The sequence below is a fragment of the Loxodonta africana genome, chromosome 6 (genome assembly GCF_030014295.1).
Source record: "Loxodonta africana isolate mLoxAfr1 chromosome 6, mLoxAfr1.hap2, whole genome shotgun sequence".
Classification (NCBI taxonomy): domain Eukaryota; kingdom Metazoa; phylum Chordata; class Mammalia; order Proboscidea; family Elephantidae; genus Loxodonta; species Loxodonta africana.
Window position 1 is genome coordinate 76,563,316 of NC_087347.1, and position 16,840 is coordinate 76,580,155.

A 16,840-nucleotide genomic window follows, 5' to 3' on the forward strand; every position below is an offset into this window, starting at 1 on the left:
CAATTGTCCTCACCTAAGGGAACTGCCTCACCAAAGATCACGTCCCCTCCCAGAGGGGCCACTCAGCCAATTAGTGGCTGCTGAGGAGATACAATTCGGGACAACTCTGAAAGAGCTTCCCAACTCTTCGTTTAGACTTCATCTGGGGCCTCTGTTGCAACCTTGTTTGATGTCTTCCTTGCCCAATCCTGCCTTCCTCACTTCCTTCCAGGTCTATCTCCTGACAGAACTCTCCAATAAACCTTTCACATGCAACAATCACAGTCAGTCCTCAGGGAACTCAGTCTGAGATGAGGATTAATGAACACAAATGGGTTAATTAAAGCTTAGCAAGCCAAGTAAACTTCAGGTTAACAAGTTTTGACAATTGCACCATGTTTTCTATGAAATGTTCCCAGTATGGAGAAGAAAAGTACCATTTCCAATTGTGTTCCTATACTAATTCTGTATTAGAAGAAATGATTATTAAACTTCTCAAACAGAGAAACGTGGACATTTTCAGTACATGGTCTACACGAAAGAACTGCAGAGATGGATGACTCCGCATCTGGTAAGGTACCTATGACATGCAGGAAGGACCAACTCTTCAAATATGTATCTTAAAACATTATTTAGGCAACAGCATCTGCTTGCCCCTGGTGCTCTGTTTAAATCGACTGTTAGCCGACAGGTGCCTCTTACCTCCAGGACTAGCCACAGCTGTCCTCCCACACATTGATCTGCTTTGTAAAACATTCCATAAAACTTTACAACGTTGGGATGATTAGGAAGAAACTGCAAAATGTTGTATTCTGCCTCAATTTCTTCATCCATATCCTAAAAAGAATAAAAAAGTGCATGCTGAATTAAATCTAATTACTGTTTAAGAAAGGATACAGATACGACATCATGGTCGAGTAATCACTTAATAAAGCATATATACTCTGTATTTTTAATATCTTGGAAATACCTAACAGCAGACATTCAAATCCCAATTATAACCTTCTAATTATTATATCAACAAAATGTCTCTATTATAGTCCTTTTTTCTTTAACAATGTAATTCTAAGTATTTTTTTTTATTTTCAAATGTCTGCATTTTTAAAGCCACCAAGGAGACTCTAACTCAACACAGGCTAGTTTGCCTATAATCTCTTTATGCAGAACAGGGTACAGCATTATAACCTCAGTGTTCAGTGCTCTGGAAGAAGGTATCAGCCTAAAATGATCAACTGTCACCAATCTGGGCCACTCTGTAATCTATATGAGAGACCAGCCCTCTAAAAGCTCAGGTGAGTCCCATCACTCTTTCCAAGGGGAGAACCTTTGAAGAGCCCAGAGGTCCAAAATACAAATCAACAGTAAAATAGACAAGAAATAAAAAGTCAAGGAAAATTTTAATTCCAAGTGAAGTCCCTTCCACTCATTTGAGCCAATTAATCGGGACCCATTTCGAGATTTCATGCCAGGTTTCATGAAAATTATCTCTAGAACTAAGAAGCTAAAAGCTCATTGTGGATGAAACACCATATTGTGGTTGTAGGTTGCCACGGTACTTACACTGATCGGATCCAGAATTTTGACTGCTGCCAGGCTCCCATCTCTCTTATTTGTCACCTTGTAGACCTTACCGTAAGTGCCTTTGCCAATGGTCTCTATAATTTCCCAGGTATCTGTGGGATCTGGAAGTGATTCAAGTCCAAGCATCATGGGGTTGTAGTGAAATAATCCATACAGATGTTTCCTGGTGGGGAGAAAAGTTTGTTATGTGCAATGGACTCTAGGATGGGGGGCGGTGGGCTTTCAAAGCAAGAATATTTTTATTTCTCAACCAGCGACTTTGTGGTGCTTTTTATGCTTCCTCTATTTTAGGTAGATGAAAAAAGATTTTGCAACCTCCTTAAGGAAATGGAAGTAGAAGGCAGAGTTGAGGGATAATCTGACTCTGAAACATCCTGAAAAACAAGATCCTAAAAGTAGAGATTATACACACACTGGAGGAGGAGTAAAAGGGCAAAGAGGAAGCTCTGGTCATGACCACACCGTCATTCATGATGCTGCTGAGTGGTGGCAGCTGCTGCCACTGCCGGGGGATGCAATCGAAGGCCAGAAGTCTAAGATCTTTGCTCCCAGGATATTGTACCTATGACCAGGGCTCCCTAATGTAAGTTGGAAACCAGTCCCCAAACTCCATGTGCAAAGTCTGGGTGTCCAGGGCATGCATAGGCATCAGTCAACGTACAGCACGCACTGATGACCAGGTTTTGGGGCCTGCAAAGATTAGCCAAGCACAGGCCCTGTCCACACAGCAATAGCCTAGTGTGGGCAACCCACTGAGGGGTTAACTAGGACCTGAGAACTCATTTTGCCTCAGCAGTACTCTATTTAATAAGGATACACCCCTGTGGAGTTTCAGTACCAGGAGCAAGTTTGGCAGGCAAGCCAAGTCACCAAAGACAGATCCCATGAAAAAGCACCTTCAAGTTCTATTGTTCCCCGGGCCAGATGAGGGGTTCCAAGCCCAGTCTGCTTCTAATCCTAGAGGAAGGGACACCAAGTTCTAACAGAAAGAGCCACAGCGCTGGCCAATCCCTACACCATGGCTTAGCGTCCACCCAACGTGAGCACTTTTACCTCATGTGGGCATCTCACCATGTACTTTTAATTATTTTCTAGATGGCATTCTCCTAAGACAGCATTTTGACCTGGCACAAGGGCCCATTTTTTATGCTTATCCTTTCTGATGGGGGCATTTCAAAACTATTGGAAACCAGTAGAAAAAAGGAAAATCCTAGTGTCTGGAGCGGGATGGGATTCTATCTTTCCAGAGTACACCTGGCAGGCACACAAACACCAGAGGTGCCTGCATCTAGCACCCGAGAGCCCAGGCCAGGTCCACCCTGGGCTCAGGCACTGACCCCTGAAAGGTTTCCTTGTCAAGCAACTCCTGCCTTTCATCTGCTGGTTTCAAGATTCTAGTGAACTCCAACCTTCCGTCCTCGTCAGTGTTTCACAAAATCAATCTTTCTCACAATTTTTGCCATATCTGTACATCGCCTGTGCTATGTATTTGTTACTATTTCTAAATTACTCACTTTTTTACTTAAATAAATGTATTATAACCAAAACCAAACCAACTGCTGTTGAGTTGATTTCAACTCCTGTTTACCCTATATGTGTCCAGTGTAGAACTGCCCTCCATAAGGTTTTCAATGGCTGATTTTTTTGGAAGTAGATGGCCTGGTCTATCTTCTTTGGCACCTCTGGGTGCCCTGGAACCTCCAACTTTCCTGTTAGCAGCTGAGTGCTTAACTGTTTACACCACCCCAGGACTCCAAAATGTATTTTAAAGGAACTTTATGTCACTACCCTAAATGGAAAACCAGTACCATTTGCCATACATCAAAATTAACCGTACAACGTTGTTGTTGTTATTGTTAGGTGCCATCGAGTCAGTTCTGACTCACAGCAACCCTACGTACAACAGAACAAAACACTGCCTGGTCTTGCGCCATGCCCCAAATTGTTGTGATGCTGGGGCCCATTGTTGCAGCCACTGTGTCAATCCATCTCCTTGATGGTCTTCCTCTCTTTTGCTGACCCAGTACTTTACCAAGCATGACGTCCTTCTCCAGGGTTTGATCTCTCCTGACAACATGTCCAAAGTATGCAAGATGTAGTCTAGCCATCCCTGCTTCTAAGGAGCATTCTGGTTGTACTTCCGCCAAGACAGATTTGTTCACTTTTGGCAGTCCATGGTATGTTCAATATTCTTCGCCAGCACCACAATTCAAAGGCATCAATTGTTCTTCTGTCTTCCTTATTCATTGTCCAGCTTTTGCACGCATATGATGCAACTGAAAATACCATGGCTTGGGTCAGGCCCACCTTAGTTTTCAAGGTGACAGCTTTCTTTTCAACACTTCAAGGAGGGCTTTTGCAGCAGATCTGCCCAATGAAATGCATCTTCTGATTTCCTGGCTGCTGCTTCTGTGGGTGTTGACTGTGGATCCGAGTAAAATGAAATCCTTGACAACTTCAATCTTTTCTCTATTTATCATGATGTTGTTTATTGGTCCAGTTGTGAGGATATTTGTTTTCTTTATGTTCAGGTGCAATCCATTCTAAAAGCTGTGGTCTTCGATCTTCATCAATAAGTGCTTCAAGTCCTCTTCACTTTCAGCAAGCAAAATTGTGTCATCTGTATAACGCAGGTTGTTAATGAGTCTTCTACCAATCCTGATCCCCCATTCTTCTTCGTATAGTCCAGCTTCTCAGATTATTTGCTCAGCATACAGACTGAATAGGTCTAATGAAAGGATACAACCCTGACTTTACCTTTCCTGACTTTAAACCACACAGTATTTCCTTGTTCTATCAGAACGACTGCCTTTTGATCTATGTACAGGTTCCTCCTGAACACAATTAAGTGTTCTGGAATTCCCCTTCTTTGCAATGTTATCCATAATTTGTTATGATCCACACAAACGCCTTAGCATAGTCAATACAACACAGGTAAACATCTTTTGAATATTCTCTGCTTTCAGCCAAGATCCATTTGACATCAGCAATAATATCCCTGGTTCCACATCCTCTTCTGAATCCGGTCTGAATTTCTGGCAGTTCCCTGTCGATATACTGCTGCAGCTACTTTCGAATGATCTTCAGCAAAATTTTACTTGCATGTGTTATTAATGAGTATTGTTCCATAATTTCTGCATTCGGTTGGATCATCTTTCTTGGGAATAGGCATAAATATGGATCTCTTCCAGTCAGTTGGCCGGGTAACTGTCTTCCAATTTCTTGGCATAGACCAGTGAGCACCTTCAGCGCTGCATCCATTTGTTGAAACACCTCAATTGATATTCTGTCGATTCCTGGAGCCTTGTTTTTTGCCAATGCCTTCAGTGCTGCTTGAACCTCTTCCTTCAGTAGCATCAGTTCCTGATCATATGCTACCTCTTGAAGTGGTTGAAACAACAGAGTATTATGCAAAATCCAGCAAAATACTGTTGCCCAGGGGGCTCCAGGCTAAGACTGTCTCTTTCTTGAAAAGGCAGATCATCAAGGGATGCAGAGGAATTAAAGACTACAACAAACGGTTTCTGTGATATAGCCAGAGGACCTGAAAGAGAACTATTGAGGCGATAACTGTATCACTATATGACTTGGTATCTTTATAGTCAGATCCCCAAAACTACCGACACCTTGAAAACAGTGCTCTAGACTTTGCTTCTACAGGAGCAAAAGGTAGGACCAGTTTGGGGCACTGGTCACCCCAGACAGGCCTAGATGTAGTCACTCACACCTGCCAATGGGTCCCTCTTCCCCCATCAGCAGGTACACCTGAGTGTGGGTCAGTGCCAGAACACAGTATTACTCAAGTCAAACTGCCTGAATAATTCTGGCTCTGCCTTTACCAGCTGGGAGACTTGGGCTAGTTACTCTCTCTGTGCCTTGTTCCTTCATCTGCATTATGATACTACTTCACAGAGTTGGGAAACCCTGGTGGTGTAGTGGTTAAGTGGTACGGCTACCAACCAAAGGGTCAGCAGTTTGAATCCGCCAGGTGCTCCTTGGAAACTCTATGCGGCAGTTCTACTCTGTTCTATACGGTTGCTGAGTCGGAATTGACTGGACCGCACTGGGTTGGGTTGGGTTGGGTTTGGTTTCACAAAGTTGGAATGAGGATCAAAAGATGATGATAAAATGAACTTAGCATAGTGAATGTCATCTGTTATCACAAATGCAACCATAAGATCTGCTTCAGAATAGGCAAGACTTTAACAAACATGTCCTGTTTTGTTTGATTTCACTTTTAACCACTAAATGAGAACTAAATTAGTTTTACTCCAATAGATTATTAGTTTCAGACAAATAGCACACCATTTCGTGTGTGCAAATGAAATAAAATCATAGGCTATGGCAGCAAGACCTTGGAAGATATTGGATCAAGTGGTTTTCTAAAAATTTTTGGCCATGAACTCCTTTTGTTAAATTAAACCTTACTTAGGATGCTGATGTATAGGCTGAGAGAATTGGTGCAGCTCTGGCTGAGGCAGGTGGGCAGCCAAGCACCTGGCCTGTGTCCCTGTGGGAGCCTGATAAGGTGACCAGCCAGCCTAGTTCTTCCTGGACTTCCTCAAATTTTAGCACTGAAAGTACCACATTCTGGGAAGCCCCTCAGTCCTGGGCCAAGCAGGATAGTTTTTCACCCTAGCTGCTAGGCCTTCCGAGGATGGTGGGCCTCCTTAGAACATTATGAGAAAAACTGCCGATACAGCTGCAGACAGTGGTGGTTCAGTGGATGAATTCTTACCTCCCATGCTGGAGAAGTGCATTTAATTCCCAGTCAACGCACCTCATGCGCAGCGACCAACAGTCTGTCAGTGGGGGCCTGAATATTGATATGATGCTGAACAGGCTTCAGTGAAGCTTCCAGACTAAGATGGACTGGAAAGAAATGCCTGGTGATCTACTTTCAAAAATTGGCCAAACCCTGTGGATCCACAACTGATCAGGGAGGTAGCTTAGTCCTGGGCAACATTATGTTCCATTGTGCATGGGGCTGCCATGAGTCCAGTCAACTAGAGATCAGCTAACGACAACCCTGATAAAGACCTCCACCACAACCACCTCCCCTCTACCCCCATGATACAGATAAAGAAACTGAAGCCAGGATTGGTCGCACAACTGTTTAGGGGCAGTGTAGGAGCAGGAATCCAGGCCTTTTCTAGGCCCAATCCTGTGACCCTTGATCACAGAATAGAATGAAGAGAGTCGGTTTGTTAACACTGGGTTCTCTCTGACCAACTCCACCAAATATTAAAAAGTTCTGCGGGAGAAACACTCCCAGTCACATGGAGGCTAAGTGCCCCCACTTAAAACACTCATGTGCCTAATACACAGCATCTCTGCTCCCCCTAAAATGGCAGCAACTCACCCAGAGGGCTGTATCTACCATCAGTACCAGTGACAGGGAAACGAAGGGCAGACTGATAGGGTTTTGCTGGCACATCCATCACGTACTCTCTAGGCATCCACAAAACAGGTTAAATAATGGTGTAATGGAATAAGAGCACTGTTATCAAGGTTGCCTGTCCTTTCTTTTTAAAATCAATACCTGACTCTATAAACTTTCTGACAATTCATTAAACAGTCACCCCAAACAGTGACTGCTTACACAGCTCTATAAAGGTGGTGATACCCTGGTCTGGGGAGATAGCAAGAGCCAGGCCCTCTGACAGCTGAAAAGCCACTCCCAGCCAGACGTTCACTAGAGGGCAGACTGCACAAGAGAAGAACCAGAACAGTCTGAAGTGAGAGGAATGACACCTGGGACCTTGTTCCAGAATCCTCAGGAGTCCCCAAGGTGGCACCTGGACTTCCTGTAGTCCCTGGGGGCTTGTTATGTATTAAATTGTGTCTCCCCTCAAAGTATGTGTTGGAATCTTAACCCCTATACCTGGGTGTGATGGTTAAGGTTGTGTGTCAACTTAGCTGGGTCATGATTCTCGGTGGTTTCGCAGTTGTATGCTGTTATGATCACTTCCATGATGAGATCTGATATAATGTGATCACCTCTATGATGGTATCTGCTGTAAGCCAAGCAGTTGAAAGGGAGTTTCCTTGAGCATGTGGCCTGCATCAAATATAAGTGGACATTCTGGCAAGGCTCGTGGGCTTTTGGCTTGCTCTGAATCCTGCAACTGGCTCTTGTTTATCTGACCTCCAGTTCTTGGGACCTGAGCTAGTAGCTTACCTGCGGTCTCGCCTGCCAATCTTAGGATCTGTCAATCTTCACAGCCTGTGAAAAGAGCACTCTCTCAAACCTGCCGATCTTGGGTTTGCCAGCCCCTGTGGCAATGTGCATCAGGAGAAGCGTTTATTCTGACCCATGGACTTGGGACGTTCCAGCCTCTACAACCTCATGAGCCATTTCCTTGATATAGATCTTTATGTATGTATTTATATGCTTTGCTTCTCTAGAGAACCCAGCCTAAGACACTGGAGATGTAATCATGTTTGGAAATGGGGGTTTCTCTATGTTAATTAGATATACGCTAGTAGGGTAGGTTCTAAATCTAATCACTTCTGAGATATGCACACACAGGGGAAGACCCGTGAGGAACACCAAGGAACCAAGGAATCCCCAGGGCTACCAACCAGGAAGCAATCGATATGGCAGAAATCCTGATTTAGACTTTTAGCCTCTAGAATTGTGAGATAATACATCTCTGTTCTTCAAAGCCATCCATTTGTGGTATTTGTGTTTCAGCAGCACTACGAAACTGTATAATTATTCAGACAATTACTGATTCAGATAAAAATTCAGATAATTCAGAAAACTTAGGTTACACAGGTTATACTCATTGAAAGACAAATAGAAGGACTACGTCTATCTAGACAGAGGTGGGAACAGTAGGTTTCAGTGTGGGGGAGCCTCATGTAAAGTTTACAAACCCATCAGAAGTCCTATCTGCCTGGATGTGGCTGCTTGGGAAGCTGCTCGGAAGTGAAGACTGGATGAACACTCTTTTGCATGCAGCAATGTTATGTAAGTTGATGCTGCGAACAGATTTCTCATCAAAGTCACTTCTGGCTCAGAGCGAGATTCCAATGTCCCACATATTACTGCGGCATCCAAACTCTTTCACTACCAGGAACAGCCAAGTTATTAACAAAGCAAAGAGGACATCACCTAGAAAAGATATTCCTGTTTAGTAAATAAGGATAATATAGCTATTAAAGGAACGCTTTCCTATCTTTGTCCACACACTGGAGCCCTGCTGGTGCAGTGGTTAAGAGCTCGGCTGTTAACCGCAAGGTTGGCAGTTCAAATCCAGCCACTCATTGGAAACTCTATGGGGCAATTCTACTCTGTCCTATAGGGTCGCTATGAGTCGGAACAGACTTGATGGCAACAAGTTTCGTGCACACATCAGTATTAGACAAACATCTAGAAAATATCCAAACTGCTCATTACTCAAGCCTAGATAGATAGATGGGTAGATGAATAGATAGATATTAAGTGAAACTTAGCACTGTCGTAACATAGTCTCTTCGAAGTTAAGAACAGGGGTCTTTTTCTTGTTTTATTTTTCTTTTTAGAAGGCAAATCTAAAAGGGTAGAGACCACGTCTCTTTATGCGGGTTGAGAAAGTAGGCCTTAATAATATTTTCTGCTTATTACTACTAGAGCACTGAGCACGACTTCTGTTTGCTACCAACAGCAAGGAGAACGGCTTTTATCACTTGGAGTTCAGCACCAAAATCCGTGTTATACAAGAAGAGAAGGGTGATTTCCACTTCAAACATTACACTGAGGTGAGCAGCAGTTTCACATGTGGCTGTAAACTAAGAGCACAGCCACTGCCTTATCTTGTCAGGATTGGGTGTCTAAAGACTTCCGTAGGAATTTTGGTTTCAATCAACAGCAGGTGACATATTTTTTAAAAAATAAGCCATGAAACACTCCACAGCTAGATTTTGTCAACTCTTAGAGGTTTAAATTCTGCAGATTTCTAACATCACAAAAAGAAAAGTCTGACATTACACTTCTTGTAGATTCCATTACCAATTTACAGGAAGAACAACATATTAAACAACACCATGGGGATGCAATAAACAAAACCCAGAAGACTGTAGGGAACTCTCTAAGTCAATGACCCAGTGTCTTCAAGAAACAGATTGCAAATAAAGAAAAAAATAAATTGAAATGAGTAACTTCAGGCTTGAAAGAATCTTAAGATACATACCAAATGTGAAATAAGATATAGACCCACACAAACAAGCTGAAAAAAGTTATAACATTTATGAGATAACTGGAATACTTATTGGATATTTGATGACATTAAGGAAATATTGCTACGTGGCATGAACAGTTTGCACTCCGCTACTAACTGAAAGGCGGGCAGTTCAAACCCACCCAGTGGCGCTACAGAAGAAAGGCTTGGCGATCTGCTTCTGTAAAGATTACAACCAAGGAAACCCTATGGAGCAGTCCTACTCCGTAACACAAGGTCACCATAAGTCAGAATCAACTTGGTGGCAACAGGTTTGGTTTTGGTTATCATTTAAGAGGAGCCCTGCTGGCTCAGTGGTTAAGAGTTTGGCTGCTAACCAAAAGGATGACAGTTCGAATCCACCAGCCGTTCCTTGGAAACCCCATGGGGCAGTTTTACTCTGTCCTACCGGATCACTGAGTCGGAATCCACTCGACAGCAAAGGGTTTGGTTTATCATTTAGGAATACTCACTGAAATATCTACAGGTGAAATAATAGGATGTCTGGAATAGCACAAGAGAGGAGAAAGAAAGGTTATAAATGAAACAAGGTTGGCCATGGGGGGATAATTATTAAAGCTGTACACATGGGGTTTCATTATTATGTTCTATTTACTTCTGTATGCTTTTAAGTTTCCATAATAAAAGTTCTTAAAAAGTTCTGTGTAGTTACTGTATGTCACTGTAAACTCTGCTGTTCATATGCATGGTGAATGCCACCTCCTTGATGGGTTTCCCCACCACTACCCTGGATAATATTTTTAAAAGTCTCAGAGACTGTTGTAAGCTAGCACTTCACTCATGTAGGAAACAGTAAACACTGAAAATAGGCCAACAAATGCCCAGACATTTTGCACCTGTTTCTGGTCTTCTATTTTACCCTCATTCTGTATTAGGAAATTTAAGCAAAAAAAAAAGAAAAAAGAATTTAGAAGCACTCACACTCATAATCTCAGAAAGGTGCCTCCCAGTCCACCATCAGCCTGCTGAGGCACTGTCAGTTCCCCATTGTGGCTGATGTTCCAAACCAAACTCCTGCTAAATACAGAACTGTAGTTAGGAGAAACTAATGAACCACTGAATGGCACAAGGAAAATCAATAGTCAGAAGAAGGCAAGTGACCTGCTGCCAGTCTCTCGTTCTTTTTTCCTAAAGAAGGAAAAGAGAAAGAACATCAATACTTAGAAACCAAAATGAACACAAAGACTCATCACCACAAAGCTCTGTAACCTTTTCATCTTGTCACTGAAAAAGAAACTGCCCACTGGAATGAAGCTGATCGTACTCAAGGCCAAACACAGTGTCACAAAAAAAAACAGAGGCATGCGCATTACTAGCTGATGCTCTGCCCGTGAAAGCAGCCACGTAAGCAGCCAGTGAAAGGCCTAGAAGGAAAATAAAGGTTAGTCTAAGGTAAGTTGTGACTTTAGCACTAAAAGAAATCCAAGGAGAAAAATTCACATGGTACTCTTAAAACTGATGTGTTCAGTGAAGAATGATAAAATAATAACAATCATCAAAGGAGAAAGGTTCTCTTCTAAATTTCCTGCTTCTTCACCCGTGTCTTTTCACAGCTGAAATGCCACATTGGGTCAAAAGCAAGTAGATGAGCTCAATTCTTCCAGGGTTGAGGTGAGCACTAAACATATTCATTCTGACATATGGTCTTTTCTTCCATGTCATACATGCTGCTTAGCCCATCGTCTCCTCTGATTAATCAACAACTATACTTGTTCCAAGGTGATTGTACCCTATATATCCCCTCCTTTCAATAAGTCATAAATTAGACAGAACTATCATTAATGTTTATTATTTATCCATTCCATAAGTAGTTATAAAACACCAATTGCAGGCATAGCCCTGAACCAGATTCTAAGGGAATATAAGGAAGAAGAGAATGAGCTCTGCTCTTCAAGTTCTAAATTTGTTCAAACAACTATGTAGTCGACAATTTGGCCTTGCACAAAGAGAAGTTCTGGCCTTTGCCCTCAGCTTCTGGGAGGTAATCTCTGGGACCTTGAAATGTTATGCCTTTGTTTGCCTGGGAGCCTTGGGTCATGCCAAATAACCTAACAATGTGATTTATGGGGGGTAGAGGGGGGGTTGGCTACATCTGTATACTCTTAGGGTGAGAGCTGGCCATGCCATAAAGACCAGCCATGTGATTTAATGTGGAGGCTTGGGTCATGCCTGGAGGGGGTAGGGACTAGAGTCTGATTAGGCACCAGGGCAATGAATCACATCTATGTAAATGAAGAAAATGCTAAGCTCCAATGCTCAGATGAGCTTCCCTGGTTGGCAATACTCCATGCATATTATCACACATTGATGCAGCAAGAGTAATGCATTCACGACTCCACAGGGAGAGGAAAACAAAAATTCCATTTTCAGGACTCTCCTGGACTTTGCCCTATGCACATCTTCCCTTGGCTGAATATAATCTGTATCCTTTCTCTATAATAAACTGTAACCATGAGTACGATAGCTTTCAATGAGTTCTGTGAGTCATTCTAGCAAATTATTAAACCTGAAGGCGGTTTTGGGAACCTCCTGAACTCGCAGTTGGTGTCATAATTGAAGGTGGCCTTGTGGAGGACTATGTTTCAGCTAACTTCACAGCCCAAACCTCTCGCAACAACCTACATAACTTCTGGGGAGTGAAATCAGGCATCTACTCTCCCAAAAAGCAAACGAATGAACAGTGTCAACAACAAAAATTGAAATTCAGCAAACAAAACAAAAATATGTTAGCAGTAAAAGTAATCAGAAAAAAAGAAGAGACAAAATTTCATGCCGTAATCTTTTAAATGTAGCATTTAGGGAAAGCGAAAGATGGAAAATACCATGGAACACTGCCATTCTCAAGCCAGCTCTCCCTCTTCCCCCAGAAAAAGTACAGTAGGGGTTGGGAGATGATGAACGCACAAAATTTTGAATAATCTTAACAACACTCCCCATTTAGAGGAAAGTGGACAGGGAGGGTGAATTAGCAGCACAGAAATGAGTCCCAGGCTCATTGATTTATATATTCAATAAGAATTTATGAAGAACATTCATTACTCAACACCAGGCTCTGTGGGTAATGAAAAGGAAACAGAAGAAAAATCAGGCTCTATTTTAAAAAGAGTAACATCTTCAAAGCCGTGTAGTAGGATATGCCCCCAGCAGGTGGAATGATCCTAGCATGGCACTTTAAACAACATTTCAGAAGCAAGAGTAAAGCAGATATCTATCAACCATGGCTGTCCATAATGCCCATAAAACGAGTCTCAGAAAGGCAGCTATTTCATGCTAAAATTACTGAACTATAAGGAAGAGAATTTTTGGGGTATGTAAGATGTGCATGTGCATACAAACAGACATATCAAAACAAAACAAAAGCTCAGGCTTCTCTCCACAGCAACAGTCACTACTAGAAAATGTGTCAGCAATGTATACAAAGTATGGGAAAATATTTTTATATTTAACCAAATCGTCCAAGTATAAAGACAGCAACACATATTTTCAGACATATAAGAACTCAGATGGGATATTTTAATTTTAAAAACAAAGAATATATTGGGCCACAAAGAAAAACCTCAGTGCATTCTGAGAAATTAAAATTAGAACAATCTTCCCTAACCACAATGCGATTAAATTAAATATTAGTAATAAAAAGAAATTTAGCCACCTGAAAAGATCTCTCAGATCTTGATGCAAAGGAAAAAGTCAAAACTGTGTTACAGACCCTTGAGACTATTGTTATGGACTGAACTGTGTCCCCTCAAAATGTGTGTCAGCTTGGTTAGGCCATGATTCCCAGTACTGTGTGGTTGTCACCATTTTACGATTTGATGTGATTATCCTATGTGTTCTGAATCCTAACCTCTATAATGTTAATAAGGCAGGATTAGAGGCAGGCAGTTATTTTAAGGAGGCAGGACTCAATCTACAAGATTAGGTTGTATTTTGAGAAGCAAGCTGAGAGGAGGAGGACTTCATATCACCAAGAAAGGAGAGCTGGAAGTGGAGCATATCCTCTGGTCCCGAGGTCCCTGTGATGAGAAGCTCCTGGACCAGGGGAAGATTGATGACAAGGACCTTCCTCGAGAGCCAACAGAGGGAGAAAGCCTTCCTCTGGAGTTACGCACTGAATTCGGACTTCTAGTCTCCTAGCTTGTGAGAGAATAAATTTCTGTTTGTTAAAGCCATCCACTTGTGGTATTTGTTATAGCAGCACTAGATAACTAAGGCAACTGCCCTAAGACAACCTTCTAACTTGCAAGTGAAGACACTCCCGTAGACCACCTTTCAGCCAAATAATTGATGGGGCTATAAAATAAACAGTAACACCTACGAAGAATGTGCTCCTTACAACAATCAACTATAGGAGATTAAAAAGGCAATATTTATCCAAAACCAAAGATGAGAAGGCAGGGATGGACAGGGAAATTGGACTAACAGAAACAGAGAACCCAGGGAGGACATGAGGAGGGTGCTGACACACTATGGGGATTGCAACCAATGTCACAAAACAACCTATGTAAGAATCATTGATAGAAAAACTAATTTGCTATTGAAACTTGCACCTAAAGCACAATAAAATGTTCTAAATAAATAAAACTGAATTACAGAGTACATAGAAAATAACAATATTAAAGATACTACCTAGCAAAAAAACTTGGGAAACTGGGCTCAAGGTGAAAAGTTACAGTATTAAGTATTTACCAAGGAATAATAATAACAATAAATTAAATTAGCATTCCACTCAACAAGGTAGAGAAGGAACAACAAAATAAACATAAGGAAAGCATAAGAAAAAAATGAAAGGAGAAATTAACCAGGAGACAGAAAACCGTTGAATATTTAAATTAGTATATAATTGAAAGTACTCTCTGGGAAAAAATACGACCTTAATCAAGAAAAAACAATGCGTAAATAAAATTAAAGATAAAAACAATACATAAGGAATTAAAAAGAAATGTGAAATAACTTTGCAAATACCTAAATTAGAAATATTTGTTACAATTATAAATAAATCGTAGAATGGATGTTTTCTTAGACCAATAAAAATGGCAAAAATTGAACCCAGCAGAAACAGAACGAAAGTGAACCAGTAACAATGGGAGAATTTCAGAATATTAACAAAAAAGAGCCCCCCACCCCCCCAAAAAAAAGTCACAAGCTCAGAAGGTTTCAACAATAAATTCTTTCAGACCTTCAAGAACGCAGCATTTAAGCTTCAGGAAAAGACGAAATGGTGAATGACGCCGGTGAGGCAACCGGCCCAAGAACCTGAAGCAGGCACCAGAAGCACTCTGGCTTCCGGCTTCTCCGTTGGCCTCGCACGGCTTCCGGGGCAGCGGTCACAACTGCTGTGCTCGCACGCCGAGGCGCAAGGAGTCCCTTGCCGAAACCTAGCTGGGACACCTGGTCAAGGACTTGAAGATCAAGTGACTGGAGGTGATCGATCTCTTCTCCCGGCCCATCAGAGAGTCTGAGATAATGGACTTTTTCCTGGGACTGCCCCTCAGGGATGAAATTATGCCTGTGCAAAAGCAGGCATGCGCTGGCTAGACGACCAGATTCAAGACATTTGTCGCCATCGAGGACTACAATGTTCACGTGAGTCTGGGCGTTAAGTGCTCCAGGGAGGTAGCCATTGCCCTCCGCGAGGCCGTTATCTTGGCCAGGCTGTCCATGGTCCCCGTGTGGTGAGGCTGCTGAGGGAACACGATCGGCAAGCTCCACACCGTTCCTTGCAAGGTGACTGGCCGCTGCAGCTCTGTCCTGGTGTGCCTCATCCCCGTCCCCAGAGGCACGGGCATCATCTCAGCCCTGTGCCCGAGAAGCTGCTGTTAATGGTCGTATTGACAACTGCTAACCCACCGAGAGGCACCTCTTAAGACCTGGCGATCTGCTACTGAAAGGTCACGGCCTTGAATAACCCAATGGAACACAGTTCTACTCCGTTCACATGGGGTTACCATGACTCAGAACAAGGCAGCTAACAACAGCAACACCTGGCCAGGAGCTGGACTGCCACACTGGGCAGCTTCACTGAGGTCACCTTCTATGCCATCTCCAAGACCTACAGCTATCTCACCACCAACTCTGGAAAGAGACCATGTTTACCAAGTTTCCCTACAAGGAATTCGCTGGCCAATGGGTGAAGAGGCATACCAGAGTTTTCCTGCAGAGAACCCAGGCTTCAGCTGTGGCTACCACTTTGTGGTTTTACAAGAAAAATAAAGTGAACTAATTAAGCCTGGGGAGGGAGTGAGAATAGATAATTTCAATACTATTTACACTTTTCCAGAATGTAGAGAAAAAAAGAAAAACCTCAAATAACATAGTAAAATAACAAAACATTCTTACCAAAACCTGATAAATACAGCACAGAAAAACAAAACTACAATTAATCACAGTTAATAGTCCCTGTGTAAAATCCTAAATTAAAAATCAGCCAAGAGAATTTTGCAAAGGTAATTCAACATTAGGGAATATATTAGCTTGATTACTTCCATTAATACATCAAAGTAGAAAACCATGTGAACAAAGACATCCAAAACGAATTTGATACATTTCAGTATCCATTTAAACTGTTTTAGACCCTTAGAAAAATTGTAATAGCTTAATTGTTTTACAGTAGTAGATTGTATAAAAATATATATCTCAAATCAAAAGTCAACATCTTACTTAATGGCAACTTATTAGAGCCATCACTAATAAAGTCAGGAAAAAGACAGGAATCTACCACTATCACATATTATTTTGCAAAAAAAAAAAAAAAAAAAAAAAAAATTTTTTTTTTTTTTTTTAGAAGTACTAGCCAGTGCAATTAGACAAAAGAAAGAATGGAATAAACACTGAGGAGATGGCAAAAAAAAGTGTAGATAAAATGATTGAATCCTAAAAAATCCAGATTAATCAATTAAAAAAACTTTTAAGTTAATCCATTGAAGTGGCAGACAATAAAATTAATATACAGAAATCAAAAGCTTTTCTACATATAAAAAATAATCAACCAGAAAACAAGTGCCATTTTAGTAGAAACCAAAAGGTAAACTTAAAAAAATAAAACAGAATGTACATAA

General features: G+C 41.7%; 1 protein-coding gene and 1 pseudogene across 1 annotated transcript in view; one reads left to right on the forward strand and one right to left on the reverse strand.

Moving 5' to 3' along the window:
• The window catches only part of MYO3B (myosin IIIB), a 557,666-nt gene extending 555,944 nt beyond the window's left edge, over window positions 1–1,722 (reverse strand). Inside the window, 2 exon segments of the mRNA XM_010602840.3 lie at window positions 682–816; window positions 1,540–1,722. Coding sequence (XP_010601142.3) covers window positions 682–816; window positions 1,540–1,689 — 285 coding nt within the window. The 5' untranslated portion in view covers window positions 1,690–1,722.
• Window positions 1,723–13,015: 11,293 nt separating this feature from the next.
• Window positions 13,016–16,005, forward strand: LOC100658933 (small ribosomal subunit protein uS5-like; annotated as a pseudogene).
• Window positions 16,006–16,840: the final 835 nt, after the last annotated feature.